Source organism: Balaenoptera musculus, chromosome 10 (genome assembly GCF_009873245.2).
Source record: "Balaenoptera musculus isolate JJ_BM4_2016_0621 chromosome 10, mBalMus1.pri.v3, whole genome shotgun sequence".
Taxonomy (NCBI): domain Eukaryota; kingdom Metazoa; phylum Chordata; class Mammalia; order Artiodactyla; family Balaenopteridae; genus Balaenoptera; species Balaenoptera musculus.
In genome coordinates, this window is record NC_045794.1 from 6,323,633 (window position 1) to 6,335,599 (window position 11,967).

Genomic DNA, 11,967 nt, shown 5'->3' on the forward strand with positions numbered 1-11,967 from the left:
GGCCCTCTCCTACTCACCCGGCTTTACTTTTAAATATAGCACTCACTTCTACCTGATTCTATATTGTTGGATGTCCTCCTCTTCTCACTGGAATATCGGCCCCACGAGGGCAAGGACTCTGAATTGTTCGCTGCTGTATCCTCAGAGCCTGGCACTTAGTAAGCAGTTGGTAAACGTTTGTTGCATCAATGAACAATTAATGTGAACTCTTTCAGGAAGCCTTCCTTGATTGCTCCAACGGTCTCGTTCTCCGAATTTCCACAGCATGTAGTCCGTATTTTTTTTTTTTTTTTTTTTTTTTTGCTGTTTTAACTGTTTCATATATGTGACTCTTCAGCAAGTTTGTCAGCAGCTCGGGAGAAACTATCTCATACATGGTACCCTCCCACTGCTTTGCTGAGCACACAGTAGATGCTAAATAAATACATGCTATTTGAGTAAATGAATGCTGCCACCAGCCTGTCCCAGATCTGACCAGAATCCCTCTGGGCTCAGCTCTATTTTGAGTGAAACAGAATCAAAGTGCCTCCTATTAACAGTAATAGTGGGCTTCCCTGGTGGCACAGTGGTTAAGAATCCGCCTGCCAATGCAGGAGACACGGGTTCGAGCCCTGGCCCGGGAAGATCCCACATGCCGTGGAGCAATTAAGCCCATGTGCCACAACTACTGAGCCTGCACTCTAGAGCCCACGAGCCACAACTACTGAGCCCGCGTGCCACAACTACTGAAGCCCGTGTGCCTAGAGCCCGTGCTCCACAACAAGAGAAGCCACTGCAATGAGAAGCCCGCGCACTGCAAGGAAGAGTAGCCCCCACTCGCCGCAACTAGAGAAGGCCCGCATGCAGCAACGAAGACCCAACACAGCCAAAAATAAATAAATAAAAAAAAAAAAAAAAAAAAAACAGTAATAGTTCCTTGCTTAGAAATTAAAATAACCCGGATAGGAATAACTGTAATGCCAAATTTTGCATATAATGAACATAAGACTCTGAAGACTTAAGTGGTTTTTCCCAAGGTCACAGCTTCCCCAGGAAGTAGCAAAAGACACCTAAAAATAAAAATTCCAATTAAATGCTTAAATAGAAGATATGTATTTGTAATTGTACCTTTTTAAAAGCGTCCGCTCTCTTTATCACATTTTGGGACTCTGTAACCTGTCTGTGTCAACCCAATAGTGACAGTTGGCAGGATAAGGGTTTTAAGGGCTCAGATGTGACCAGACGTAGTTGCTGTATGGGTTAGAGATCGATGATTTGAGAAACCTTGACTTTGGGGGCAGAGATTGAAAAGTGGGAGCAAAATGGTGGTAATCACTGTAAGTCCTGGTTCTCTTTCTGTTCTTCTCCTATTTACAATAACTGGCACCCCCCGGGGCCTCGGTGTCTCCAGTTGTCAACCCTGCTGCTGCCCTTGCTAGAAGAAGCAAGTTTTAGTGCTTTGAACTCCTTAGAGAAAAGCTTTAGAGAGATAAATGTGGGGCGTAGGGGGAGGAGGGCTGTTAATTTTAGCCTGGGGTTTTCCAGCTGGCACACTGTTTCCATCTTGAATCACTTCCACACCCTGAGCTCTGCCTGGGAGATCCCTCCTCCTGGGGGCTTCCCCACTCCCTGGTTTGGTCTGAGCCACAATGGTAAGCATTCCAGAAAAATGCTTAAGAGAAGCCTGGCTTAGTCATTTGATGCACAGCTCAGGAGGCAAAGAAAGCACAGAGATGAGAGATGCTGGTGCCGGTAGTGATGGGTGGCCTCCAAGAAGCAAAGGGGTAGTATGGCCACTGTGTGTGTTCTTGGTCTGTGACTAAGCAGTGACTCTGCTTTGCCACTTGGAGCCTCCTGAGGACCTCCCGAGGCCCCATAGTTTCAGTTTCAACTCTACATGAGATAAAGTTAGGATCCTTCCCCAGGGCCTCCTGACTCTTCCTGGTTAGCATAACAGTGGGATTTAGTTTGGGATCATTCCTTTAGGACAACTCAGAACACTCGGAAGTCTTTCTCCTCTGTCTCTCCCTGCCATCTGACTTTCCATGGGGAAGGAGGGCATTTAGGGAGAAGGAACAGGTAAGAATTTCCTGTGTCTTGCTGGTATATTTTAATTTATTTAAATTTAGAGAAACAGCAGTCTAATCAGGAGATAATTAATTCCCTCTTCATTAGGGACCTTCATGTGTGCCTTTTGCATATGGATGAGCCTTGGGGTCACACTGTCCCTCTGAAGAGGAAGGTGATAAGAGACATGTGCTGTCCGGGCACTTCAGCTCTTCCCCTTCTGTGCCTCCTCTTCCCCCCAACCCCCACCTGACAAGGACTAGATTCCTGTGGGGAAGGAAGGGAAAGGTTAATGAGGCTTCCTCTCCCATCATCCTCCTCCCTCTCCTCCTCTTCCCCCTCCTCCTCCTCCCCCTCCCCCTCCTCCCCCTCCCCCTCCTCCCTCTCCTCCTCCTCCCTCTCCTCCTCCTCCTCCTCCTCAGGTCCTTCCCTCACTGCCCCCAGCCCATCCCAGCAGCACCTCTTCCTGCACCCTCAGGTCTCATCCAGCCCTCTCCCTTCCACCAGCTTCGGGCTGGGGTCTCTTCAGGTCCCACTGGGTTGACTCTGAGCCCGCCTCAGCAGCATGTTTGCCTCGCACCTCTGCTTTTAGCTGGTTCATCACTCCTTGGCCCGGATCTGCTTCTTTCTTCTTTTTCTTAGGGAGTCTGATGACCCGAACCCACATACTGCTCTGATCCTGAGAAATACACTCCCTCCACCTCGCTCACCGTTGTGTGCTTCGTGGACTTAGCCACACTTCACTTGAGTACACAGTAAAGCGCCCCAACCCCTAAAGCACCCACCTACAGATACGTAGACATTCCTGATTCTAGCTGCAAAAATAAATACATGGAGGCCAACACAGGCCAGGGCAGCCCCCCTCTTGCACGTGACCGTCTCCTCTCCTCCCTGGAGCGCCCCCATTGCCAGGGAGCAAGTGGGGCACAGATGGGGGTGGGGGGAGAAATGGGACCTGGGTGGTTACCATGGCAACAGAACCTAGCAACAGCTGAGAGGCTGCCGTGTGGGTTTTTGCAGGGCTGTTACGAGAACCAGACCTAGAACTGGGGGCTCAGAGGTGACTGATCCCAGCTGGGCAGCCTGCATTCCCTCCTCCAAACGCACCCCTCGATTCCACGCCCACACCCCAGCAGTGCCTCTCAGAGAGGGCAGAGCGGGGAAAGCTATTGAGAGCTAACCGCGGGGCTTCTGGGGACAGCTGTGGGCGGGGGCAGGTGAGGGAGCAAGGCTGCAAATAAAGCAAGCAGGGCAGCCAGCCTCTTTACTGCGGCTCCCTCTCATCGCTTGCCGGTTGCTCCATTTTTTTCTTCTCCTTTTGCCCTTCAACCTCCATGTGTCTATCAGCGCTCTCCTCTTCCTTTTCTTGCTTGCGCCATCGCCTGTGCTTCTACATAAGTTTCCCTTTTCTTCTGCCTCCTTTTTCGTGGTCTCTCTTGACCTTCTCTAGCAATTAACAAGCCACTCTTCCAGTTTCTCTCTTGCTCCGGCTGCTCCTTGTCAAGACTGCCCCCTTCAGTGTCTCTTCCTTCCATTCCATCCCGAGTCAAAGCCCCCGAATCCCAGCCCCGGGCCAGAGCAGGCCAGGCCACATCGGGTCTGGAGGGGTTACCCGCACCCCCCCGTCCTTCTTTTCCTCCCTCTTAGCTGCCCATCGCCCCTGCTCCTCTCCTCTCTGTGGGGCTCATAAGGCAGAACCAGGGGACTCAGGTATCTTGCAAAGGCTTTATTTGAAAATTTTGAAACTTACATCCCACAAGAATTCAAGATTATCACCACAAGAAGAAAGAGATAATACAAAAATATATATCACAGCATAGGAGCCAGGTAAGAGAGGGAAGTAGGAAGGAAGGTGGGAAAGCCATGAGAAGTCAGGACAAACCTGAGGGGGGGCGGTGCAAAAGGAGGGAGAGTGGAGGAACCAAGGAGGGAGGGAGGGAGGGGCGGATTGGGAGGCAGAGCTCCCGATGGCCTTGAACCAGCTGGCTCCGGTCCCTGGCAGCCTAGGTGGAGTTAGGGAGGCCCTCAGGGAGGCTGAGAAGTGGAGGACTGGCTCAGGGGGCTCTGAATTCCAGAGTGACACACACAGACAGCCAGGACAGACAAGACAGAAGGACTTGGGAGGCAGGGGAGGGCAAATGGGAGCCCCTTTCTCATGTAGTGCAGCAGGTGACTCCCCAAAAGCCATCTCCCAGACAACAGAATTTAGCAGTGGAGGGGGTAGGAGTTTGGGCCCTCAGTACTCCCATTCCCACAGGAAGCCCTCAGGGTAAGGAGTGCTCGTGTCCTCGGAGCGGGATGGGGGAGACAGCGAAACACATGACGTGGAGCGGGATGGGACCGTGACAGATGGAGGCCCGAGGAGCCCCCAGCTCACCCCCCACCCACCTCTGGGGCAGCATGCAGGGGCCACAGAAACTCAATCAGTGGGTGTTCATGAGGCGAGAGTGTGAGCATGACACACAACGCCACAGCGCGGGGCCGGGACATGCACACGAGAGTCCACGGGAGTCACCCACTGACCTCTGAGTGATGGGCCACTGAGCGATGGGTGGGGCGTGGGAGAAGACAAAGGGAACAGTGTGAGACGAAAGGGAGGACGTGAGGGATCCGCGGAGGGGAGAGACGTGGCTAGGGAGACTGGCCGTACAAGAGCATGAGTGTGTGCAGTGGCTCGTGAGGGGAGAGGTGAGTGTGCAAGGCTCTCATGTGAGTGTGCCAGGGCGGGGCCGGGGGCCAGAAGCCACAGATATGTGAGGCCCCCACCTAAAGGAGGCTGAGCAGGTGCGCTCGCCCGCGGGCTAGCAGTGTTCCGAGGCGCCCACGGCCGCCCTGCCCTCAGCGGGATGGGGGCTGTGCCGGCCCCTTGGCCCCCTGCTTGGTGGCAGCCCAGCCTTGGGGGGGATCACAGATTCACCAAGGGAATCCTGAGAGGAAAAGGGAAAGGGCACCGTCAGGAATCAAGAGGCAGGCCAGAATCGAGAGGGCAGTCCAAGAAATAAAAGGGATCAAGGTTAAGAGGGCAGAGTTGGAGTTAAATGGCAGCATGAGAACAGGACACAGATCCACAGACAGCGGGAGATGGAAGGGTCCCCCCGGAGAGGAGGGGTCCAGTCTCCCGGGGTGGGGGGGGGGCAGGTCTGCCTCCTTTCCACCCACCCGGGAGGGAGCGCCCCAATCCCACAATCGCAGCCCCGAGGTGCCTCCCCTGCCCGCCCTCCCAGCCCTCTGCCCTGCCCTCACCGGTTCAGCTGGAAGGCTGGAGCCCCCTTGGGCTGGGGCATCCCAGGCCGGGGTCCCCCTCGGGGCTCCTCGTGGTCAGGGGTGGGGGTGGGTGAGTCCCCGAAGGCCCCCAGCACAGTGACCCCGGCTGGGGACAGGTCTGTCAAGGGCTGCTGGCTCTCCTCCTGCCTCAGGGCACCTTGCTGCCCAGAGGGCCTGCGCCGCTTCTGGCTGCGGTCCCAGCTGGTGCCCAGAAGAAAAGAGGTTCTCACACACTCAGGAAGCCCCCAACCTGGGCCTCCAGCGCTGGTCACCCCCAGACTCCCTCAGGCACCCGCAACATCCTACAGCAGAGAAACCAGCCTCTAACAGGTCCCTAAGCCCCGTGTCCTGAGACCGCGTCCACAAAACCACTTCCTCTCCCCGCCAGGGGGTTCGGGAATCTAAGCCACCCTCTCGCCTGGTTCAGATCCACAGAATGAATAGCTCCTCCCCACAGACACCCAGAGTCCCCCAGAACCGCCTCTCCCCCACGCATACCCAGCAGAGCCATTTCCCTCCGCAGCAGGCGCCTGGCAGGTTTAGTTCTAGTTCAAAGTCAGCTAATGACCTGGACACCTGAGTCTAATGATTCTTGCAGTAAAGTGTGAAGGACTGAGCGACCCGATATTAAGTGTGTGCAAAGAAAGCTCGGATTTTTCTCCCTCCTCCCCAGGCGGCCTTGAGAAGGGGCTCTGCAGAATGGGTCTTGGAGGATACGGGGACAAGCGGTAGCCACCAAAGCCCCCGTGCACACAAATGACTCCCCCCGCCTCCCATCACCCCTGTGTTTCCCCAGAAGGAATCTGCACCCATTTCTCAGAGCGTCCCGCACCCGAGTCCTTCCTACCTTTTCCCAAAGTCTTGCCTTAATCCACCACTTCCTATCCCACCGCCAGCAAAACTGCCGCCCTGGCTCCTTCCCTCCTTCCAGCCAAACGTAGCCAAACATTGCTGGGGATGCCAGCGTCTCCTCCCCCCACCCCAGCTTACCAGAACTTGAAGATGATGCCAGTGGCCACGAGAACAATGATGACGGAGATGGTAATTGTGACATAGAGCTGAGGGTCCACACCTGCTTGGGGAAGGGAGAAATTCTTAGGGAGGCCTGAGGTCGGGGGAGCCGAGAGAGGCTGGGGGTGGGCTTGGAGTGTTGCCGTTTGAAGCCACATCGCCCAACTCTTTCTGCTTCTCTGGAGCCCCCCCACCCCCGCTTTATTTTTATCATCGGCTTTCCCCAGAGTTTTCAGCCCTTTTCCTCCCAAATCCTTTTTCTCCACTTCCCCAAATCTTCTGTATATATGGGATGAGGAGGAGGTTCCAAGGTCAGAGAGAACTTCTCTCTCTGCACAGAAACTAGGGGGTGGAAATGTCCATCTCCACCCTGGCCCCACCCCCAGACCACTGGCCCCATCTCAGCGCTCCCTGAGCTGAGATGTCACCCCGAAGGGCTCGTTCATTTCCTCTGCCTGGAATACTCCCACTGTTTCCAAGGTCCAGCTTAAATGTCAATTCTTGGAAGGTGTCCTGATCCCCAGGCAGAAGTAGTCTCTCCCTTCTCTCTCGGCCTAAAAACATGCTGTGCGCGCCTCCATTAGAGCATTTATTACATTGGCTCATCCCCGAGTGTTTACACATCTGTCTTCTCCAGTGGACCTGAGCTCCTCCGAGGCTCAGATGCATCTGCATCTTGGCCTCCTGTGCCAGCGTTAGTGCCCGACACATCTGTGGAAGGAGCTAACAGACAGGACCTCTGTTGCTTCCTTTAGAGTCTTCAGCCAGCCTCCCCCCACCGCCCCAAATCCCTACCAACCTCCCCAACTCCCACTCACCTTCCCCGCGGCCCCCGAACAGGACCGGCCGCAGGGTGGCAGGTGCTTCTCCAAGGCTAAGCCCATCTCCATCACCCCGCATGGAGTCTGAGTTGGGGTGTGGGGTGGCCAGCCCATGCGGGGCTGCAAAACCATAGTCCAGGGGCAGAAATCCAGGATTGGCAGAGTTGGGGTCCCCCCCATCCTCTCGAGACACTGTAGGACCCCACACAATAGCCCAGGGGTACTGGGATGAGGGTGGCCCCTCTTCAAAGCCTGATGGGGTGGCCGGGGGCGAGGTGCCCGGCAGGACTTGCCGACGTGATCTTGGGACCCGCGGGGAGCGGCTTGGTGGAGGTGCTCGCTCCCACACGCACACATGGCGTGGGGCTGAGGGCCCTCCCCGGGCACAGGGGGGCCGGGCTGGGGCTGGTGGGGTCCGAGGGGAGGAGGAGGAACCTTGAGCAGGCGGTGGGAGGGGCAGCAACAGCAGTGGCCAGAGAGGGAGGAGATGGGACAGCAGCAGTGCAGGCCTGTGGGAAGGGAGAGAGAGCGGGTGAAACCAAGGCCATCTTGGGCTTATGTGTGCAGAAGACAGGCTGCCTCCCTCCAAGACTCTGTGCAAAAAGTAGGTGGGCCTTGGGAAGACTGGTCTCATTTCCCATCTTCCTAGGGTCTAGCCCTCAGGATGGAAGGCCCCGGGGTGGGCCTAGGAGGGAAAGGGCCAAGACCCCAGGCGAAGTGGCTTCCAAGCTTCCCCTGCTGGGCCAGACTTACCACATTCTGGACTCCATGTCCGAGATCTTCCTCAGAGATGACCCAGATTTTCAGCCTTTACTGGGGGAGAGAGGGGTCATCACATCCCAACCCTGCCCTGAGTACTTCCCCAGCTCGTTCACCCACCAGCTCACCTCCATCTCCCCTCCCAGCTGTGGCCGCCAGCTATGCTGCTGCCACCCAGGACCCACGGCTGCCTAGCATCCTCTTGCGGGGGGTGGGGAGCGGGGAGGGGAACCCCCAGAGTGGTCCCCTGTCTAGCCCCCAGCCCCTATCTACACAACTTCCCAGGTCCCTGTTACCTCCCCACCCCAGGGTCTACTCTCACTTCTCTGGCTTCCTTCCGTCTCACTTCCTCTGCCCACAGCTCCTAGCTTTTCTTAGATCTTAATTTAGAGCCAAGAACCTTGTGATTCCTTGAGCACCTACCGCGAGGGAGGGAGTCTGAGTGGGGGAGGGGAGAGGAAGGCAATCTGAGTGAGGGTGTGAACGTGCGTGGCTGCACAGGGGCAGCACCCCAGCCTGCCCACCCCACTTGTTGTCTGAGGCATTTCTCTTAGGACTGAATGGCCCCAGGAATCTCATCTTCAGGAGCAGGGGAAGAGGAGATGGAGGGATGGAAGGAAAGAGAGAAAGAGAGAGGTGGGCGGGAGAAAAACTGCAGAATATAATATTTGCTCAATGTTTGAGCACCCAAATGCATAGGTGCCCTCTGAGGGGAGGTGGAGTTGGGGAGAGGCCACCCCCTCAAATGTAGCTCTCCTGGGTGAAGAGTCCTGGGAGAATTGGGATGGATGCTTTGAAAGAAGAGGACACGTTCTCAGAGCTGAGGGTGGTGGATCCAGGCGGCGGCAGCAGGCTCCCCAGTGAATGAGGATATGACACTTGGCGTCCTCTGGATTCTGGGTCTAAATCTGGACATTAGGCACTCTCAGAGAATAACAGGGGAGTAAGGTGGGGGAGTCTGGGGAAGGGATTGGGGAAGTGGGCTGTGGGGAGAGATGTGAAGGGATGATGGCCTGAGAGAGGGAAGGCTGGTGAGGCGTGAGAAGGGAAGAGGAAGGTGAAGAGGAAGCAGGTGAAGGGGGCTAGTCCTGAAAGAACGGACTGGGGGGCGCAGAGAAGATCGGCAGCTGGAGGATGCTGAGGATGAGAGTAAAGGTCAGGGAGGGAAGCTGAGGGGGTGAAGCGGTCACAGGAGCCGGGAAGAAGGAGGAAGGGCAGGAGGAGGAGGAAGGAAAGGTCCAGGCAGGATGGGAAGTGGAGATCGTGGAAGGGGAAGGGAGAAGAGGGATGGAGGGGACCACGGATGGGGAGGAAGGAAGGGGGAAAGGAGAGAACATGGTACTGAGGACAAAATGAGACAAGGAAGGGACGGGGGACGGAAAACGGGAACAGCAAAGATGGAGGAGATGGAAATTGTTTCTTCCAATGGAAAGGGATACGGAGCTACGGAGAGAGGCAGGGATGGGGGTCTGGTGGGAAAAAGGGAGACGGAACCGGGAAAAGGGCGAAGCTGCAGGGACAGAGGAAGGCGCGTGAGCCAGGGGAGGGGAAAAGGGCTTCCAGGGACGCATGTGGCCAGCTGACTCCAGGACCCACTCGCCTCTCCGCCTGTGCATTCCCTCTCCCCAACCAACGTCATCTCCAGTCCCCGGACCCCGCACCCCTTAGTCACCCCCTCCAGGAAGCCCCAAGTCCCCCGGCTGGCGCGCCACCCCACCCTCCCCTCGCTCCTCACCGACCTGTTGTGCGCAGGAGACGAGCTGGGGGTGGGGCGGGAGCGTCGGGCTGGGGGAACCGGGCCCCATCCCCAGCGCGGCCGCGAGCCCACCCCTCCCACAGGCCCACGCTCCCCGGACAGGGCTGGAAAGCGATAAGGGGGGCGGGGGACGAGGACCAGGAGGTAGGCGAGGGGTCTCCTTGGGCGGGAGCGCCGAGAGCAGAAAGGGAAGCCGAGGCAGGAGGATGCAAGGAGCCGGGGGCTGAGCCCAGAGCGGGAGGAAGGCAGCGGCGGGGACGGCGACAGCTGCGCCAGGAGAGCAGGATGGAGTCGGGACCCGCGGAGCGAAGGAAAGCGTGGTGGGGAAGGCGCGCTTATGGGCTGGAGGCTCGAGCCGGGCGAGGAACCGCGCCGGGAGAGGCGGGGGGCGAAAGGCGCGGAGTCGGGGAGGGTAGGGCAGGGCTTCCTCGGGCGGGGGCGTGGGCGTCCCTGTCGCTCACCTGCATGCCTGGCGCGGCGGCGCGACAGCTGCAGGAGCTCGGGGCTGCGCCGGGCTGGGGGGTCGCGGGAGCGGGTGGGGCACTGGGCATGGTCGGGGGGTTCTGATGGCAGCGGGGTGCTGTAGAGGGTGGGGGCGGGCGCCCGGGGCGCGGGGCGGCGGCGGCGGCGGGAGATGCTCGGCTCGGCTCGGCTCGGCTCGGGCTGCGCTCGGCCCGGCGGGGCTCGGCGCGGCAGCTCGGAGCGCTCGGTCTCCGCCTCTCCCCCTCCCGCATGGTTTAACCCTCCCGCTGCCGCGCCTGGGGAGCCGCGCCCGGCTGCGTCCCAGGTGGAGAACGCGAGAGGGCAGCGGAGGGTGAGCACCGTCCGATTCCCCGGGTTCCGGTGGCGGGCTTCTCCACCCTTCACCCCGACTGCATGGACACCCGTGGTTGCCCCAGTCAATCTCAGATTCTGAGTCACCCAAAGCTCTGTGACCCCAACTCTGTTTCGCCCTTGCTGGAGAGTGCTGAGTGCCGGGGATGAGGTGCGGGTGAGGGTGGCAGTGGAGACCTTGGATTATCCCAACAGCTTGATCCCCTGATTCCATTCTGGTCCTGCTGCAATGCATTCTCCCCGAAGCAAACCAAACGATCTTTAAAATAGGTAGACCGAGTTGCATTACTCAGCTTTTCTAGCGCTCAGGGTATCCAAACTCCTCACCGTGACTTACAGGGCCCTGTATAACCTGGCCCCGCCCCTCCTAACACTCTTCATGCCCCAGCCACACTGGACCTGATCTATGTTACTAGAATTAGAAGGGCTTAACCTGCCACAGGGCCTTTGCATTTGCTGTTCCCACTGCCTGGAATGTTTTACCCTGGCTTTTCACAATGATTCACTCATTTCATTAAAATTTCACTTAGATCCAATGTCACCTCCTCTGCGAGGGCTTCCCTAACCTCTCTGTCTAAATGGGCTTCCCCTGCCCCCACTCTCATCCTGTCCTACACCCCCCCCCCTCTCTTTCAGGTTACCCTGTTTTACTTGGGTTGCACTTCTAGGACACCACACTCTTCTAGTTTCCCTTCATCCTCCCTGGCTTTTCCTTCTCCGTCTTCTGCTTGACCTCTAAATGTTAGAGCTTCCTAGGGCTTAGTCCTTGGCCCCCTTCTCGTTCCACATTCTCTGTCCAGTGATGTCATCCAGTCCCAGGGCTTAAATACTATGTAAATGTCAGCAAGTCCTAAATTTATATCCAGCGCTCCAGACTCATTTATCCAACAGCCTACTTGACATCTCCACTTGTTTGCCTAATAGCCATACAAAGCTCATATGGCTCACATAGATGTCTCGAATTACCACTGCTGCCCCCCACCAATCCATTTCTCTCCCAGTAGTGTTCTCCATCCTGGGATATGATGGCTTCTGTTCCCCATCCTGGGATATGATGGTTTTTGAGGCTAAAAACCTAGGAAACATCCTTCCTCCCTTTCCCTTTTCTCACTGATTCCCACCGTGTATCTAATTCATCAGTAAGTTCTGTGAGCTCTGCGTCTAAAATATGTCCTGAATTCATCTCCTTCTCTCCATCATTGTTATAATCTTGCTATAATCTTGTTGCTTCTGCCCTTGCCCTTTACAAACTAGTCTTCACAGTATCTAGTAATTTTTTTTAATATACAGCAGGTTCTTATTAGTTATCCATTTTATACATATTAGTGTATATATGTCAATCCCAGTCTCCCAGTTCATCCCACCACCACCACCCCCAACCCCCTGCCGCTTTCCCCGCTTGGTGTCCATACGTTTGTTCTCTACATCTGTGTCTCAATTTCTGCCCTGCAAACCGGTTCATCTGTACCATTTTTC

At 56.6% G+C, this 11,967-nt stretch overlaps 1 protein-coding gene across 2 annotated transcripts; it reads right to left on the minus strand.

The window, feature by feature from the left end:
- Positions 1-3,757: 3,757 nt before the first annotated feature.
- Positions 3,758-10,190, minus strand: LOC118901563 (PILR alpha associated neural protein). Of its 2 annotated transcripts, none has more exons than XM_036864782.1 (6): positions 10,119-10,190; positions 7,896-7,955; positions 7,140-7,651; positions 6,301-6,382; positions 5,290-5,511; positions 3,758-4,973 (listed from the first exon to the last, which is right to left on the minus strand). In XM_036864782.1, the coding sequence occupies exons 2-6, from the start codon at positions 7,910-7,912 to the stop codon at positions 4,952-4,954; spliced, it is 855 nt and encodes a 284-aa protein (XP_036720677.1). In that variant the 5' UTR covers positions 7,913-7,955; positions 10,119-10,190; the 3' UTR covers positions 3,758-4,951. The 2 variants fall into 2 exon arrangements, with proteins under 2 accessions (XP_036720677.1, XP_036720678.1); XM_036864783.1 differs by lacking the exon at positions 10,119-10,190 and adding an exon at positions 9,641-10,094.
- Positions 10,191-11,967: the final 1,777 nt, after the last annotated feature.

Bases quoted from the DNA above. Each gene is read 5' to 3' on its own strand.
- LOC118901563 (XM_036864782.1), bottom strand. The intron at 5,512-6,300 runs GTAAGCTGGGGT...TCTGGGCACCAG, and splicing joins GGCATCATCTTCAAGTTCTG to CTGGGACCGCAGCCAGAAGC. The intron at 4,974-5,289 runs GTGAGGGCAGGG...TTTTCCTCTCAG, and splicing joins CCAGCCTTCCAGCTGAACCG to GATTCCCTTGGTGAATCTGT.